General features: G+C 42.3%; 1 protein-coding gene across 1 annotated transcript in view; it reads right to left on the bottom strand.

Annotated features, from left to right (window-relative positions):
- Positions 1-19,833, bottom strand: part of LRP1B (LDL receptor related protein 1B) — a 524,827-nt gene that overhangs the window by 206,028 nt on the left and 298,966 nt on the right. The window contains 6 exon segments of the mRNA XM_061608878.1: positions 5,388-5,516; positions 10,513-10,632; positions 18,044-18,166; positions 18,589-18,738; positions 18,949-19,056; positions 19,599-19,724. Of these exon segments, the coding sequence (XP_061464862.1) occupies positions 5,388-5,516; positions 10,513-10,632; positions 18,044-18,166; positions 18,589-18,738; positions 18,949-19,056; positions 19,599-19,724 (756 nt within the window).

Below are 19,833 nucleotides of genomic sequence, written 5' to 3'. Positions count from 1 at the left end.
GGAACAGAGACTGAAAATGACATAGAGCCAAGTGGACAGCCTTTAGTTCCAGCCAGTTGATGCTTCGAGATTGCTCTGCGTTGGGCCAAACCCCCTGAATGTACTGGGAGTTGCAGTGGGCTCCCCAACCTATGAGGCTGGCGTCTGTGGTCACGACGGTTCTGCAGGGTTCTCTGAACGACGTGCCCTTGGAGAGGTGTTGAACCTTGGTCCACCAGCGGAAGGAGAGGCGCAGAGCGGGGCTCAAACGAACTTTGCGATGGTTGGAGCTGGCAATGTCTTTTTGAAAAGGCAACAGAGTCCACTGAAGGGGCCGAGTGTGAGCTCGAGCCCAGGGCACAATGTGGATTGTGGAGATAAACATCCCGAGCGCTCTGGCGAGAAGCATGACGTCTGTGGATGTTTGTTGCATCAGGGACCTTGCGATGCTTGTGATGGTAGTGATGCGATCTGGAGCCAGGAAGACCATTGCCTGCAGGGTGTCCAACATTGCCCCAAGATGTAGTAGGCGTTGGGTTGGTTGGAGATGGCTTTTGTCGAAGTTGACAAGCCAGCCGTAGGTCTGCAAAACATTGAGGGTGATCATTAAATGATGATGAGCCAGCTCTTCAGATTTGGCCCGTATGAGCAGATCATCCAAATATGGGTAGATATGAACCCCTTGGGTCCGAAGGTAAGCCATTAGGATGAGTAGCACCTTGGAAAACACTCTTGGAGCAGAGGAGAGGCCAAAAGGCATCGCTCTATATTGAAAATGTTGGTGGCCAAAAGCAAACCGAAGAAACTTTCTGTGGGCTATGCAAATGGGTACATGGAGATACGCTTCCTTAAGGTCGATAGAAGCCAGGAAGTCTCCTTCATGCAGACTCTCGGTAATGGAATGGAGAGATTCCATTTTGAACTTGCGGTATGTTACAAAACGGTTGACAAACTTGAGATCCAATACCGCCCTCCAAGATAAATCTCGTTTTGGCACAGCAAATAGGAGGGAGTACACCCCTTCCGATCTCTCAGTTGTGGGAACTGGCTCTATTGCCGCTATGTGCAAGAGGTGATGTATAGCTGTCTGCATGATGTTGTGCCTGGCTGGTGCCCTTGGGCAAGGAGACGGGTGGAATCTGTCTGATGGGGCTGCCCAGAACTCTATGGTATAGCCATAAGTGAAGAGGTCCCTGATCCAGGAGACCTTAGTAAGGCGCAGCCATCGATCTCCAAAATTAAGTAATCTGCCACCTATGGGGATGGCGTTAATACTACTTGTGTAGGCGAGGACCTCCCCTACATGAGGACGATGAGTTGCCCCTGCGCCCTTGGTACTGACCTCTGCCCTGGAAGCGTCGGTTCCAGGAACCCCTGAATGCGTTGGAATCATAGGGTCTGAAATCGCGGCCTCGTCCTCCTGGCCGCGTTCCTCGAAAAGGCTGGTTAGAACGAAAGGAGGGAAATCGCCTGAAGGGCCTGTGGTCGATGTTCTTGACTGTGGCTAGAACCGGTTTATGGGCGTCTTTTGGATCAACCAGAACTGCCTTTAGAGCTTCCTCGCCGAAGAGCAGAGATCCGGAGTAAGGAGCCTTGGACAGGTTCAATCTGGCCGCTGAATCAGCTTGCCAGTGGCGAAGCCAGAGGGTACGACGAGGGACTATTTGAGTCGTCATGGCTCGTGCCCCTAATTGGGTGGCATCCAAAGTGGCATCGGCCACAAAGGCTGCTGTCTTACGTAATTTCAATAGTGCTCTTTTGAAGGCGACAGGATCAGGGTTATCATCCTCTAGAAGTTCATCCATCCACATCATAGATGCTCTGGAGAAGATGGAGGCTGAGGCGGAGGCACGCATGGCTAGGGCAGTGGCGTCGTGGTTCTTGCGGAGGGCGAAGTCTATTCGACGTTCAGTAGTATCTTTTAGGTGGGATTCCCCTTCCCTGGGCAAGATAGATCGTGAAACGAGGCGAGCGATCGGTTCATCTATGCCAGGGACATCTAACTTGGTGGCGAAGTCTGGGGCTAGGGCGTAAAGTCTGTCAGCCATGTTCTTGAAGCGTCGAGCTTTGAGCGGGTGGGCCCATTCTTCGGAAGCTAATTTGGCAATTGGGTCCGGCACCGGGATGTAGTGTTCAGTAGGTGCAGGGGATTTGAGGACCTTGGCCCCTTTGAGAGTTGGAGCGGACGAAGTTGAGGGCGCAGTCTGGAGACCAAGGGTATGAAGTACCCTACGTGCGAGCGGTTGGTAATCTGAGGTATTGAACAAGCGATACGATGTATCCTCCTCATGATCTGAATAGTCGCTCCAGTCGTCTCCTTCAACATGGTCAGTGAAAGTTAACTCCTCCGCATACGAGGCTTCGTCCGTACATCTGCCTCTGGCTACATCGAAGGGATCTGGCGAGCAGGAAGGATGAGCAGCATGGAACGCGCGTTGGTCCATGTTGAGTGGGGGTATGGCAGGAACCTGTGGTAGTGACTGCATTTGTGTGAAATAAGCCAGCATGGCTTGGAGTTGGGAGAGGAAATCAGGAGACAGCTGCAGACCAGATGTGTGAGATGTATGTGCCTGGTGGGCTGTTGGAACAGATGTCTGAGGCGGTAAGCCAGAGGTAGGTTCGTTAGGCGAACCGTGAGGGGGAAAGCCAACAAACTCTTCCTCGTCAGAGGCAGTAGCAGGAGAATGGAAAATATCACTTATGTGTGTCTGTGCTGTGGTGGTTGTTGGCACAGAGACATAACGAGGGCGCTTTGGTTTACTATGGCTGGAAAGATGTTTTGTCTTAGCCAGTGCTTTGGCATGTCTGGTCTTAGACGTGTTAGTATGTTGTGGCTTGGCTGATTGTGGCATGTCTGGCTGATCTGGCACCATGTGTGTTGATGGTGACATGCCTGGCTGTTCTGCCATCTTATATGAACCTGGGTGCAGTACACTGCCACGGAGGGGGCAGGATGTAAAGACCCGAACTGGCACAGCGTACTACCACGGAGGGGGTAGGATACACTGGCAGATGGCGAATGCACTGCCACAGAGGGGGCAGAATGCACAGAGGTATCAACGTTAATATAATATAGGCTGTTTTAGAGTTGGCACACTCAGATTAGTGCTGTGGGCTGGGTTTTTGGCTTGTTCACGGCCCCATAGGGGGCAGGATATGTAATGTAAATCAGATTTAATACAAGTCAGCCACTGATATTAAAGCTCCAGCCTTGATAATGTAATCCAGCCACTAGGATTAAAGCTCCAGCCTTGATAATGTAATCCAGCCACTAGGATTAAAACTCCAGCCTTGATAATGTAATCCAGCCACTAGGATTAAAGCTCCAGCCTTGATAATACAATCCAGCCCACTAGGATTGGAGCTCCAGCCTTAATAATACAATTCAGCCACTATGATTACAGCCACAGTAAAAATGTGTGTAAATCAGCCTTGTGTAAGTTTGTCAGCAGCACATATACACAAACATACAGATAGATAGCCTGCAGGGGAGGTATCCGAAGCTAAATAGATGGTAACAAAAAAGGCGGGAATTTTGAATTTCAAAAAATGGCGCCCGGAAAAAAACGGGTGGGAAAAAACGATCAAAAGGGGGCTGAGGGAGAAGGAGCAATGGCGGCCGTCGCAAGCGAACTGGGGGAAGGGCTGGCCAGCACGGACTCGCCGAAAGCCGCAGTAGCGGTTGGAAAAACTCTGGAAGAGCAGGTAGAGGAAAAAATGGCAGCCGCCGCAGAGAGAGCCGCCGTCGCGGTCTGTAAAGCCCTTCGCAGTGGGATTTAAGCCACGTAGCGAGGGCGATCTGCGGTAAAGTAGTAACGGCGGGAGCCGCAGCTGCAAGCTCCCGCTGAGATCGGATCAGCCGCAGCCGCGGCAACGATCAGGGGGGGGAGGGAGGGGGATTCCCCTTCCCTCACAAGCGATCAAAAGTGATCAAAAAGAGAACCGCAGCCGCGGTCACTGAGGGAGCCCCCTGGCTACGGGGGGGGAGGGGGCTTGAAACTGCAAAAATAAAGAGAGCCGCAGCCGCGGTCTCAGAGGGAGCACCCCAATCAAGGGAATAAAAGAAATTAAATAGCCCTGAGGAAAGGGGGAAGAGAGCCGCAGCCGCGGTCTCTGAGGGGATCCTCAGTAGGCTAGACACAAAAAACAGAAAAAAGGTTTTGAAGAGAAAAAGACAAACAAATACGAGACTTAGCTAAATGCTACGTGAAATTCCAATCTTGTTCATACGAAGGCAAGAATGAACTGGAGAGTGGGAGGGGCATGACGCCCCTAGTCTTGACTTCAAAAACATTCTTGCCTTCGCACGATAGGTGGAACTATTTCCCACAGTGATGGCCCACTTCCTATGGAAAATAAAGACTTAGCTACGCTCTGTCTAAATTCCGATCTGCCTCAGACGGAGGCAAGAATGAAGACTGGAGTGGGAGGGGCTCGAGCCCCAGGTTTTAACTCTAGTGCATTCTTGCCTTCGGACGCTAGATGGCAGTACTACCCAATCTGATGGCAGGCTACCTGTGGAAAATAACAAGGAAGACAGAGATGCAACTTCACTCCACTGCATACATAAACAAAGAATACTTCTGTGGACATGGGAGGAAAGGCAAAATTTCCTTTCAGTGACAGCCCCTCGTGGCTTATGGGTTGCCACTCTAGAGAACTGGCCCTGAAAAATGACTAATAAATATATATATAAAAAAACCCAGATCTTTCCCAACCACAAAGGAGGGCATCCAGACCGGGTAAAAAAAAAAATCACATTGGCCGTCTTTGGGGTATATTTGTATCCCAATGAGATTTCCAATGCAAGGATTGAGTAACTTTGTCCCCCAGAGACCATTTTTTCCCTGTGTTTTCAGCAAAGCACCTTGAGACAAAAAACAACAACATTTATTCAGAGGAGATAGAATTTTTTCTGAGCTGACCCTTTCCTCATTCATATTGAGTAAACACAATTTCTGGGGTAGTTTTGGACCCCAGTGGTTTTTTGTTTCCAGAAAGAAAAGAGTAAGCAGCAACTGGCTGAAATTTGGGGATATTGTACAGGTTAAAATTTGTGACAATGTCCTATCCCTGTAGGTTTACTTATGTGTAAATCACACAATGAAAAGTGCACCTTGAGCCCAAATGTACCCCAGAAATCAGGATGAACGCTACAAGCCAACATGCATGGCAATGAGTAAGCCATTACACTGCTTGGAATCCAAGTCTATACATTTAGTATTGCTTTACATCCATTGAGAATCTTGCCCAACTTGTTCAGGTCTACTACGTAACATTTTCAACTTGTCGAGGATGAAATAACCAACCAAATGCTCCATCTATTAAAACTGAAAAAATAAAAATAAAAAGATAATTGCAAGGAAATTATTTTAAAATAATTATATGTTTTGCAAAATGGCTCATACCACATCCTGCTGTAGCAAGCTCATCACTTCCATTAGGGCAGTCTCTTTCCCCATCACAAAGCCAGTGTTGAGGAACACAGGCATAGGAACCTAAGCAGCTGAACATGTCTGGGGCACAGGTTACTGAGCCTGAAAAAAATGTTGTTTAAGTTATTGAACATAAGGTATACTTTTGAATATTTTGTGACTTTGTTACTTATGTTCTGAAATGATTTTGTTAAGAAAATAGAGAATATAATTTTCTTTATCTCTAAAATCTTGAGTCAAACAACAAAGATAATATGTATGAGGAACTTGGAGATTGCTCATCAACTTATCATTTACAAATTACTGAGCAATATTAATGTTCCTCTAACATGTTATTGGTTTTACGTTTTAAGTGTAATATCAAATATCACATATATTTATTATATCCTGCAGAATATATGATAAAGCTCCAATCATTAATTGAGTTGACTGAACGAAAAGTCTAGGTGCCAAGTAATTTTGAATTTTGCTCACCAACCTCAAATTAGATGGAGATAGGATATTAGGCCAGACAACATGTTTAGTGTTTTGATGGGATTGTTTTACTGTGTATTTTAATTACCTATGTAAGCAGTTTATAAATCAATTAATAATCACAATATTTTTAAATGGTCCTCTCTACTGAACACAGAGAGAAATTTGATCCCCAGGAGGAGAGTGTTTTCTAATGCAGCCACAAGGCTTCTTGAGGACTGTTGATCTCTTTATTGCCTGGGCTGAGGGTGATACCTATAATGCAATGGCACCTTAGTGAGTAGATAGAATACAAATATGTTTTGTTTAGATAGTTTCATGAATAAACTCCATATATAAAAGTGTGACAGAAAGAATTACCAACATTTTTGATTATTCCAGATACTATCACACATTACTCTTATTAAACATTATGTTTCCCACATGAGAGCCAAAAATTTAAAAACATCTCATTGTTGGTTATCTTCAGTTTCCCAGTTATATGTGTCTTCCAGTACAGTGTCAAACATTTCACTGATGTTCAGGTTATTCCTCAGTAACAACTAAGGCATCCTTGAAACAAAATTCTTATGTTTAATGAGGGAAAAGTCCCCAAATCTGCCTAAGCCCAACCTACTGCATGGGACCCACTTTTACTTTTTAAAAACTTGTATTTTTGAATTTCAAATAACACAATGTAAACATCCCCGCCCCCACAGATGAGTACATCATTTTGTTTCTAAAGAAAAGGGTATCAAACTGCTATGTCCATCAAATAAATGTATCTTTCCATAGGTCACCATGGGATGCTGGTGCTCTTCATCCATGTTTCTTTGTTGCAACGTATCCAATAAAGCAAAACCAAACAGCATAACATTTGCCTGACTTCTTATTGTTTCTTCATTCTTATATTTTGTTAGTTCTTCCATGAGGACCAAGTTCCATAATTGTTGAAATCAAATTCCCATTAAATCTGAGTTTAGCTACCTCCGTAGTCAATCTTGCCGCTATCATGAGATGAATGATGTAGTCTTTTGGGGAAAGATTTTGAGCTTCAGAATCATATATTGACAACAGAGCAATCTTTGGATCCAAAACAATAGTTTGATTGGTAATCAGTCTAGCCAAGTGAAACATTTTGATCTAAAAGTGCTGGACCTTTGGCAGGACCACCATATATGAAAGCAGGAACCTTGGTCCCTGCAATTCCTCCAGCAGTTTACTGCATTCGTTCTGGTGATTCTGCTTAATAAAAGTGGGGGCATATACTTTTAAAACACATTTTCATGTATTCTGTTGGAGTATGAGCGAAAGGGAGCTTTATCCCAAATCCATTCCCAATGAGAGTCATTATTGTTCCCATCACATTCTTGTTGAACCTTTATATTGTTATGAATTTGGGGGGGTTGGATGGATGATCCCTGTGGGTCCCATTTCCAGCCTCTGATTTGGAGACTTGAGCCTGGGGGGAAAGAAACTCGCTCTGCTGGTCATATGAGTGTCTCCTTTGCTAAACAAATAGAGTGGCCAGGTAGGAGAAAGGGTTGCCCAGCAACTGGGGAATGGGCCAGGAAGACCCTTTTGTCATTGAAACTCTTCAGGACAGCATCCCTCCCTGGAGCCCAGGAGAGGCTTGTAGTTTTACTTGTGTCTGGAGAATGCTTGGAGACTGGAGGCAGGCAGAGAGACTGGCTCTCTGCACCATGGCATTTGGGGTGCCTCCTGTAATACAGATGGAAAAGCTGGATGTTGGACTGCTGATGCCTTGAACCCCTCCATCCTAAGCTCAGGTTGGAATGTGTGTAAATAAACCATATTTCATAAAGACACCGCAGTCTCCGCTGACCTTCTTCCCAAAGGAAACCAAACCCTGGATGAGTGAAGGGATTCCTGAAATCTCACCGCTCAGAGATTGGAGAGGCGCACAACAATATAATATTATAAATTCTTGAAAGAAGACCTTTGTCCAGAGGATCTGCAGTGTAAATCAAGTTTTCAAATAATATGTGTTGAATAGCATCCACCAAAATACCAGGCTGATCGATAAAATGCAAAACCTGATGTATATTACTTCAATTGTGTAGAATATTGGTACATTTCAATTGTAGTTCTAGTCTGGTAAGTGGTTTGAAGTTTTTCTAAAAATCTCATACCCAATATAGTCCAACACCCTCCCAACTTTTGAAGACTTTTATCCTGTCAGTGTTGTAGAAGTTTGAATGAAAAATCAGCAGTGCGACAGAACAGCCAATTTTGGGTACCAAGCTTTCCAAACAGTTAGGTCGGAAGTTAAGGGGTTGGAAAGTCAAGGATAGTTGCGTAAGGGTAGCCATCTTAACAGTTCTTGTCCCTTATCAAATTCCATCAAGGACCAACATATATTTTTAGCCCCCTGTATGAGAATGAGTATCCTGTGTAAGTGGGTGGCGTCATGGTACCACTTAGAGTTAGGGATTGCTATACCACTTGAGTTATAGAATTATATAAAATGGGACTGTGGGAGGCATGGCCATTTGTTTTGGTAGATAAATTTGCTTAAGATTTTTTGCCACCCCTTTCATTTGGATTCAGCAATTTTAATTGGTAGAACTTGGAACAAATACAAACATGTGGCAGGATCATCATTTTAATAACAGTAACATGGCCAAGACAAGATAGCATGAGGGTATCCCATTTTTAAGTTTAAAAATAACATCTTTAATTAAGGTTTTAAAGTTTAGTGTCTCTAATTAGTTTAAATTTGGGGGGGATGAAGACCCATCAAATATTTAAAAGATGAATTCTAAATGTTAAGGCCAGATATTTTTTGAAGATACTTTTTCATGTCAGGTGGAGTATGCACACACAGGAGTTCTGATTTGGCATCTGAAAATTGAAATCCTGAACCAGCAACATAAAATTTCAGTTCCTCCATAACAACTTGTATAGATATCAAAGCCACATCATTGGCAAACATTTATTAAATGACATTTGGTAATTAATTACAAGCCCTTTTATATTTTGATTATTTTTTTAAAGCAAAGCTAAGGAACCCATGGCCAGTGCAAAAAGCAGGGGAAACAAAGGGCAACCCTGCTTCTTGCCCCAGCCAATGGGGAAAGCAGTTCATAAGTTTGCTAAGCTATCTTGATAAAGTCTAATCAGGAGTCTATCAAAGGGGCTGTCCAAGCCCATTTTACTTAATTTAGTAAATAGAAGTTTCCATTCCAAGTGATCAAATGCCTTGGTGGCATCTAGGACTAGGATAGTTATAGGGTCTTGGTGGCTTTGCCTCCAATTAATTGTGTTTAATATCTGGGGAGTAGAAAGGGCTATTGAGTGTTGCCAAATAAAGCCTCACTGATCATGATGGACATAGGTAGGTAAAATAGTCACCAAACTGTTTGCTAGAAGGCTAATGAAAAGTTTTGAGAACATTTAATAATGAAATTGGACAATATTTATCAAGATCCTTCAACGGCTTGGAGATTGCCACTGTATTTGTAGTTTTCCAGGTATCAGGGATCTGCCCATTGTTCTGTATGTCTAAAAATAATTTTAGTAGAAAAAGGAGCCAATTGGTCCTGGAAGGTTTGCTTAAAAAGAAATCCTGTATAGCTGGATGACTTAAAAGGGTTTAGTTTTTTTTTAATTCCTTCTTGTATTTCTTCTATTGAAATGGGTTGGTTTAATATTGTTTATGGTCTAGGGATAACTTTAGAAGATATATTTTTCCCAGAATGTTTTCTGGGGGTTTTTTTGGTTCAGGGGTTTAGCTCTTATGCTACTTATTAGCCAATCACTGTTGATGTTACTATTGCCCAGTCCCTTCTATGGCAGGTTACCTCACCCTGGACTATATACTGCTTGAATCTTATCACTTAACAGGGGTCTGTGTGCAGAATGTAGCCCTTCCTGTATGTAGCCCTTGGCATTATCCACCAGTCACACACCCTCTTCACAAGATGTGCCCTTCACTGGATCTGTTGTGTGCTTTCCTTGAGTGCTTTTGCCTGGCCAGAATCTGTCCTAGAACTGTGATAATTTATCTTGCTTCCCCAGACAGAGGTGTGTGTGTGTGTGTGCACGTGCGTGCATGTAAATACTTTCCTTGCCAAATCATGGGAAAAGCAAGTACCCAATAGACATGTGGCTTGACTCTAGAGAGACAGATTTTAGGAATAGTCTCTACTTTCCCAAGCATCATAGGTTCAGAATATGAACAATCTCTATTATCTAAAGGGGAAAATAATATCCTTGTATTTCATTATGCCCATTAATCTGCCAACATATCAAAGAGATTTCAAATTTAAATTTGGGTCAGGGTGCCTATTGTATATGACAATTGTTCACTAATGTACATTCGATGAAGAAAGAAAACTGGAAGGTTTTGAGTATAAATGTACAACTCCAGCCAGCACCCAAACACCTTGTTGAAGAAAGTTAATTATTTATTTTACTAGAGATGACTTGCATTTGTAAATCCCACTGAATTACATTCAGTTCCCAAACATCTCAGGAATACCTACAATTTAAAGTTGTATCATCCATATTATTTTAAATATGACTGTTGCAACTTCAGATGTGGTACTCACTACGTATAGCTTTACTTTCAGATGTAGTACTTACACCACATATAGCTTTACTACTCAGATGTAGTACTCACCACATATAGCTTTACTTTCATCCAAGCCATTTCCACAATCATCCTCCCCATCACACGTCCATTGTTTAGAGATACACTTATTTTCAGAACAAGCAAACTGATTCCATGAACAAGAGGAATCTAAAAGGAAATATGATATGTGTCACTTATGTTCAATAGGAATAGATTCAATGTCAATTGAACTATGGAACTATGGAAAAGTTCTGGCATACTTTTGTTCTACTAACATGCAAAATCCTTTCCAGAAATTTCTGAGGAAATTCATCTCACCGATTGACCAGCTGGAAATTTGCTCCAAGATTCCTAAAGCTCAAATGAAATTTTGCTGTGTTTTCCCAGACGTTATTAATATGAACTTAGCTTGATTATTATTTTTTAAATCACATCATAAACTATCTCCCATCCTTACCAAATGGAAATAAAAAGCATTCTTGTTATTCTACTATTTTAAAAAGCATGCTACATAGGATGCAAAACTATTCAGGGGAAAAATATATCCATGTCCTCTTACATGCAAAGAAAACAAAACATAGTTTGCTTTAAAGCAAATTTTCCATGATATGAAGTGGCTACATTTGCCCACTTGAGGCATTTTATTAAAGTCTCATGAATATATTGTAAAAATCAGCTCTAAACCGATATACAATTAATAAGCCTAAAACAATTACACACTTTCTTAACTTGGCTTAAAAAGGTGTTGTGGGATCTAATAGTAATAACTATTAATAGGCCCTCTCAAGGAAAATTGAAAAAAATGTTTTGAATGACTTAACATTCAGTATTCCACCATATTAGTAGGTACTAAACCCCCTGAAACTGAAGAAGAGTGCTGCAGCAAAAGCAAAACATGTTATCATTCCTACTCATCAAAGGGAAGAGAAGGGATACTAGATAGTGCTCGAAGGCAGGGGTGAGAACTGCATGACAGCTCCCATCATCTGTGTGTATTGCCATGCTGGCTGGGGCTGATGGAGTCCCTCTGGAGGGCACAGTCATTTGCACGGGATTTCTTTCTCTTTTTTTGTAACGAACGAAATATAGTTGTGTTTGTTTTTTGTAAACACAGAGAGAAACCTAACAAACCTTATTCAAATTTCATTAAGTTGCCTTGAAATTTCTGCAGAGATTTCATCTGAGGAAGAACCTTAATTTTACCTAGAGTTTTTAAACTTTTGGCATTTCAGTGATGGAACCTCTGCTTGTTATTGTCTAAAAACTATGAGCAAGATCCAACATTGCACCAGTGGATGCATCAAGACTTCACCCTACTTTTCCTCCCCCTGCAGCCACCTCCCAATCTCCTACAGAGAGTTATCCAATCCTCAGGAGCAGATTTTGGGGGCACAGAGGGAAAAGAGAGGATGGGGAAGTTCCGTTTGTGCAAGTGGGGGTTTGTTGTGTAACTGAGATGCCATAGTTGGCTATAATCCTATATTAATATAATTATGATCTGTCTGTCTGCCTGTCTGTTTTTTTAGAGAAAACCCTTAAGGAAATAATATAATTCAAATATAATTTTAAGTATTCAAAATCTTCTATAAAAATAATTAAGTGAAGGTAGAACAAGAAAATTATCTCATGTTAACAATGTTCAAACATTTGTAATAACATCTGGAAACTGCAACAGGTAAAGATAGAAAAATAGGCTAGTTTTTCAGTATTTCCATCATTTTTAACTTTAAAATTTAATGGTATGTTTTAGTACTTTCTATATTTATTTTAATTTCACCAGGTACTTTTCATGGAAGGGACCATCACTTAATTTTCAGTAATTTCTCCTTCCTCTTCAGCCCTCCATATCACAGCTCACTCCATTCAGTTTGTGGTTTTTGCTTTTTCCCTGGACCCCTCTTCTCTCCTGGTTTCCTCCCCTCCTCTATTGTGTACTCATTTTGCAACTGCTCAGAGGGAACTTGTGGATTGTCAGTTATTGTGTTTCCCCTTCACAGCCTTCAGCCAGAAAAAGCTCTATACCACATGGAGCTTAAAAGGTATCAAGGGGCTTAGCCAGGCCTGTGCTCTTCCATCACAGCCTTTTTACTTCATATTTATAGGCAACAAACTGCAGTTTGTGCACAAAATACTAGAGTGAACTAGCTTTCCCAATCCTAAAATTCATTTCTCTACATTTCTACAGCAATTTGCAAATTTTAATACCTCATAAAAATTCATCAGCATTTTTGTGCAAATTTCTCCTAAGATGCCTACAGTTTCTCCCCCATCCCTAGCTGTGTCGTACTGTGACTCTAGGTTAAAGATGCCACACATGTTGCTCTAGAACAAGGGGGAAGTGGCAATGGGTGTCCAGGAGAGAATGGGGAATTGTCAAAATTATCTCTTCCCTTTGACTCCAGCCAGAGCCTCCCATGTGCTACCACATGTTCTTGTCTACAATAGATGTATATAATATTATATACTGTACATGAATGGCCACATGTGGTACCACGGGTAGGTTCCTACTGTGAGAAGGCAGATTTTGATGAGTCCCCCTTTCTGCCGCAGCCCCCACTTACACCTCCCTCACTGTTCCAGATAGATCTTTAGAGCAGTTTTTCAGGGAATTGTGACTGCAGCTGTAATGAAAAATATGTGAAAATCTCTCTCTCCCCTCTTTCTCTGGATCCTATAATCACACCAAAATATATCACCAAATGCTGACTATCTTATCCCTTTGGGGCAAATTGTATTTCAGCATAACATAATCTTAACTAAAGTCACAGCCTCTGTTCCTAACCATCTCTGATACTTCAAAGGACCGGGTGAAACCACACATTAAACACCCAACATAACAAAACTTGTTGATTTCCAGATTAGAATCTAATAGCATAATCCTATATATGACTGCTTTAAAGTCATCATCTAGATAATCTTAGACTCTGGACTTAGTGGACTTTCTGCCTTCCTTCCATGTTTCAGAAGCTGTGTGCATTAGTTGTAAAGCACACAATTAATATTTCTCTTGTCTTCCCTCTCCCCTGCCATTCCATGACTTACACTGCTTCTACATTTCTGATGTTACAGCAAAAATGTGTTTTTAATCAACCCTGATTTTTTTTTTAAAAAAATACTCTGAATATGTATACTTTTGCATTTTAAACTCACTTAAATCATAGCACCAATATGACTATAGGAATAAAATGAAGGTTGCTTTTGCTACCCTAATGCTAAACACATTTACTTGAGAATAAGCACCATTTCATTGTAGAAAACGATAGTCTATATATTTTAAAATAAATATAATAAAATAAGCATATGCAGCCATGGGCATGCCTGGCCAGCCACCCCCTAATTCGTTTTAAAAATAAGATGAAAGGATGCTGCAGTGACCAGTGCCAGCTCTGGTGGGTCTTGGTATGCCCATTAATGTTTGTAAGTCACTTTGACTTCATTTTTTACAATAAAAGTGAGTAATAAATATAATAGTAATGCTGATGCAGGTGCTGACATGGGGCCTGTCATTATATGCTGCTCTCTGATTGCCACTGTGGGGAGCTGGGCTATAGGGTCAAGGACTTCAGCTCCAACGTCCTAGCTGCATCGCTGTCTGAAGTAAGCCCTATGGAGGTCAGCTGGACTAATGTCTGGCTATATATGTATAGGATTGGAGCCTAAATGACCAAGTAACTGAACGTACCTTTGGTCTCACCTGAAATGTGGTTTTCCCAGGTATCATGCCATCAGGTGGTCTATAGTGCCACGTAGTGTCCAAAGACAGAAATGCTCAGGAGTCAAGACTTGAGCTGCTCTTTCTGGTCCTCACTCCAGTCCATTCCAGACAAGGCCAAAGAAGGATATCTTGACAGCAGTCGCATGGCGAACACATAGCACAAAAGAAATTCATAGAAAAAACAACTGCACACACACAGGAGCAGCAAAAACACACAATACATGCAATAAAGTCTTGACTATTTCAGAACACCATAAAATGAATGATCAGATAACAGACTTAGCAATACGTGTACTGAAAATAACTTACAAGAAAAAAAAGAATATATAGGCAGCCCCGCAGCAGGGAGGGCCCTGATGGCATGACACCTGGGGAAACCACCTTTCAGGAGAGACCAATGGTCTGTTTTCCTCAGGTGGCATGCCATCAGATGGGATGTACCAAAGCAGTCCCAGTAGGGAGGATCTACCCAGGCTGTCTAAACATGAGATACCACTTGTTGCAGAACATGCCTCCCAAAGGCGGCTTCAGCAGAAACATAACAATCTATTTTATAGTGCCTGATAAAAGAATTCGTCGTGGACCAAACAGCAGATCTGGAGATATCCCCAAGAGGGCCATTAGTGACAAACATAGCTGTGGTTGCTGCAGCCCTGGTGGAGTGTGCCATGATGTTGACGCACTGGAAGCTTGAGAGACTCATATACCAGAGCAATACATGCCTATAGCCAGCAGGACAAGGTAGCACTGGAAACTTTCTTATCTATGATCCTAGGATGAAAAGTACCAAACAATGACTCCATTAAACAGATGTCTTGAGTGCGGGCCAGGTAAACTTTTAGGGCTCTGCAGACATCCAGCGAATGCCAGGATTTTTTCAGAGGATGGTTGGGCTGGGACAAACAATTGCAGAATAATGTACTGGTTACAAAGGAAAACCGGATTAACTTTAGGCCTAAACAATGGATCGGTGCATAAAATAACAGAGTCCTTATGAAATTTACACAGATTGCGAGTTGAGGACAAGGCCCCCAATTCTGACACTCATCTCGCTGAGGTAATGGCAACAAAGAAAGGACCCTAAGGAGCAGCATTCATAGGGGAACTGTCCTGAGAGATTCAAATAGAGGCCACTGCAGGGCATGCAACATCTTTTGCAGGCTCCAGGTGGGGAAGCGATGAAGCACTGGTGGTGAAAGTGAAGCCGCTCACTTCAGAAAATGCTTGACCAAGGAATGGGAGCAGAGAGAGGCAGGCAATGGTGTAACTGATAAAATAGAAGAAATAGTGGAGACCTGGTCATGCAAGGTATTTGGCTTCAGCTCCATTTTCACCTCTTTGTGGAGAAAGTTGAGAATCTGTTGCACAGTGACTGTGGAAGCCAAAATCCTCAGGAAACACACCAGCTGGAAAACTTGGACCATGTACTTTGGTAAATCCACATTGTAGAGGGCAGCCTAGAAGCCAGGACTGTATTGATGACCTCTTGAGAAAATCCCGATCGGGTCAGCTGGCATTGCTCAGACACCATGCCTAAAGGCTCAGCCAATTGAGATCTGGATGCCAAATTGGACCCTGCGCCAGAAGATCTGGCTGTGTTGGCAACCTCCATGGTTTCCCGACTGACAGAGTCAGAAGATTCGAAAACCGTGGCCAGCATGGAGCAAGAAGCACAAGTTGAGCCCATTCCTGGTTAAGTTTCCTCATCATCCAGCTGGACAATGGCACTGATGGGAAGGCACAGAGTAGGCTGTCCTGCCAAGGCACCAGGAGAGTGTCAACTGACTCAGTATTAGCCTCCATGTATCCTGAGAAGAACAGGGAGAACTAAGTGTTGTGTCTCGAGGTGAACAGATCTCCAAACTGACACTGCAACTGATGAAAGACATTGGGATGAAGCTTCCACTCCCACAGAACCACCTGCCGCCTGCTAAGCCAATCTGCTGCGATGTTCAATTCTCCCTTGAGATGTTTTTCTCTCAAGGATAACACATTATGATCTGCCCAACTGAAAATGTGGGTGGTCTTCACCTGAAGACTCTGAGCGTGTGTTCCCTTGCTGGTTCAGATGTGATTTCACATGTGTTGTTGTTCCGGAACATGGATTAATTAAACCTGCTGATGAAAATGCAGCAGAGCCAGACTAATGGCCCTCAGTTCCAACCATCTACCGTGAGCTGCCTCAGCTGCAGTCCAGGTGCCCTGAACAAACTGGGAGTTGCAGCGCCCCCCACAACCAAGCAGGCTGGCATCTTTTGTGATCAGGGTCCAGATTGGCTTGCAGAATGGGGAACCTCTCCTAAGATTCTGGGATGATGACCACCACCAGAAGGAAGAGCATAGGTAGAGAGAAAGACTAGAGTTGGCTGCATCCAGTTGAAAGGGCAAAAGAGCCCACTGGCGAGGTCTGGTATGATGTCAGGCCCATGGAATGATCTGAATGGTGGACATGAATAGACCCCAAGGCCTTCACAAGAATGATGATTTTGGCCATCCTGGTGAGCATCAGAAGGCATGCCATGTCTGTAATTCCTGAAAATCATTCTGGAGACAGATACACCATGGCTTGGGCTATGTCCAGTATGGCCCCCAAGTGCTGGATCCTCTGTGATGAAGAAAGATGGTTTTTCTCCAGGTTGACTAAGGAACCATGGTCTTGCAGGGCTGTGAGGGTGTAGTGCATGTGGGCTGTTGCCTGATACAAACTGCCCACCTGAACCAAAAGATCGTTCAGGTATGGGTAGATGTGGATACCCTGGAAATGAAGATGGGCCATCAAGATAAGCATCACCTTTGTAAACACTCTCACAGCCAACGAGAGGCCAAATGGTAGAACCCAGTACTAGAAGTGAGTTTGCCATACGAACCTCAGGAAGTGTCTGTGAGCCGGTCGTATGGGCACGTGTAGATAGGCTGGCATCTTTTGTGATGAAGGTCTAAATTGGCTTGCAGAATGGGGAACCTCTCCTAAGATTCTGGGATGATTGATGTCAAGAAGTCTCCCTCTTGGATTGCTTCCACAATAGAGGAGAGGGACTCCATTTTGAAGCGCCAATACTTAATGAATTCCTCAGGAATTTGAGGTTTAGGATGGCTCTCCATGAAGTCTCTTTCTTGGTAATCATAAACAAAATGAAATAAACTCCCCAGTAACACTCATCCAGACTCATTGGCTCTATGGCTTGTATGTCCAGGAGGTGACGAATGGCTTCTCCCATCACAGCCAGCTTCTCTGAAGAATGGGAAAGAAGCTCCAGAGCTGCATCTGTGAATGTTGAAGAGATGGGTTGTTGGAGAAGGGGCTAAGGGAGAGAAGGAAAAAAACTGGACAGAAAAACTCTTAAGACTACAGCCGTGAGCCCCCCCCCGGGGGGGGGAAGAAGCCCCACTGGAGAAAGGGAATAAAAAAATCCCACAAAGCCACAAAACACACTCAAATAGCAACCCCACTCACAGAAAACACAAGCCCCAATCAGACAAGACACTCACACAGACTAACACTCACAGAGAACAGGGAATTAGCAAAGTTAAGGCTGGAGAGAAGTGCTGTGGATGAAGGCAGGAATGGACTGGAGTGAGAACCAGAAGGAGCAGCTCAAGTCTTGACTCCTGAGCATTCCTGACTTTGGATGCTAGGCGGTGTTACAGCCCACCTGATGGCATGCTACTTGGGGAAAACATAGTGTTTGCTATATATCATGCCTATATCAATTTGTCTGAATGTTAAGCTGTTCATTAAGATTTTTATAAAAACTGAGCTGAATTGTATTACTTTGCTTGCAAAGATTGTCATTAACAGCTCTTTTGCACAATTATCCAAGATTTAAAGGTAAGATACTAACCACAATGAGGAAAGATACTAACCACAATGTAATTCATCACTTCCATCTTCACAATCTTTTTGACCATCACATACCCAGGTATTCAGAATACACCTCCCACTTGGACAACCAAAATAATTTTCTTCACATGTATGTTTGTTTCGAACTGCAATAAAATCAAATAAAGTAAGCAATGCATTTCTAGTAATCATGGAACATTGGATAAAATATACATTGACAAATATCAATTGAATGGAACGGCTCTTTCTAGTCATGGCTGGGATTCTGATCCAGCAAAGACTCCCTCAGAAGGAAGGGGGAAAACAATTTTTGCCAATACGCTTCCCCTTCAGGCATCCATGCCACTTCCTGCATTATTCTGGAGAATCCCCCAACTGCCCAAAGCAGAGGGACATATGGGGCACCAAAACTGCCTCCTTCCTGTCTGCAGGAGTGTCCCATGAACAGAACTCCACTCATGTTCAGTCTAAAACCAACAGAAAATACAATAAATAAACAATACCACAATGTGGTGCTTAATTCTTTATCATGAATGAAGATATAAATAATTGTTATTTTCCCAATTACCTGGGCATTTTAGTTCATCTGTATAATCTCCACAGTCATTAGAGCCATCACACAGCCATTCTGGTAGTATACAAAGTGAAGTAAAATTACACCTAATAAATCCTGAAGATTTGACTCCAAGTTTATAGAAGTGAGTGCAATCTGTGTTATCTGAGGAACACAAAATTGAATGGAATATATTAGAATATATTATTTCCAAATTGGATCTTATCACTGGGATTTGACAGTGGTTGCTTAGCTTCCACATTCATAATACTGCCTATTAACAACAAAATTAAATAGCACTAATTAATCACACTTCAGTGATACGTCAGTATAGTAGAAGAAATGAATGGTTAAAAATGAAAAAAAAAATCTTACTGCAGTTTTTCTCATCTGAAGCATCCGAACAATCAATTATCTGATTGCATTGTGCTGATTTTGCAATACAAGTTCCATCTGCGCAGCGAAATTCTGTTGAAGTACATCCTGAAACTATAGGGTAAAGGGTTGGGAGGGGTTTGGTAGTGAGGAAATATACATGTATTTTGTACTATTTGTGGTGTTTGAGTTTAAAGTTGCTGCTAAATTAAATACAAAGCTTAAATGTGCTTTGTTTAAAAATAAAAAGTCACACACATCATGGCCACAATTCAGAAAAGCATATTTTAGGATTGTTCTGTTCAAGGTGCAAGCCAACACTTTTGTTTGCCCCTTAGTTCTGCATCCCATTAATTTTACTTAAATAATTCTTAGTATGCCAAGCTTCACTCATGCATCAAGGGTTGTGAATTTTATATTTATATTAAAATTACTATTAAATCTCAAGAGCTTCTGAACTAATCACCAAACTGAATTCACACTTTCAATTATTACCAATAAATGTCCCCACTGAATACCAGAACTATTTTAGATATCCTCCCTAAAAACCCCAATTCCCATCAAATGAATATATTTTTTCAAAATTACAATATCTTTAAGTAAATATTACATTTCTAAACACTATATGGCAGAATCTCCCACACACACACACGTACCTTCACAGCCTATTTCATCAGAGTTGTCACCACAATCATTTTTGCCATCACAGACTTGATCGGTGGTAACACAGCGACGGTTAAAACATGGTTTAAAGCCTTTCCGACAGCTTCTATTTTCTGGTAAATTGAAATACAGTGACAGTGTTTATTATTAGCATAAAATTCCTATAAATAGGGTAGATAAGAGCAGGTTTTGGGATTTGGTGTTAGTCAATAACATATGGAT

This window comes from Rhineura floridana, chromosome 2 (assembly GCF_030035675.1).
Source record: "Rhineura floridana isolate rRhiFlo1 chromosome 2, rRhiFlo1.hap2, whole genome shotgun sequence".
Taxonomy (NCBI): Eukaryota; Metazoa; Chordata; class Lepidosauria; order Squamata; family Rhineuridae; genus Rhineura; species Rhineura floridana.
The sequence above is the reverse complement of the archived record's forward strand: the minus strand, read 5'-3'. Positions and strand labels throughout refer to the sequence as shown.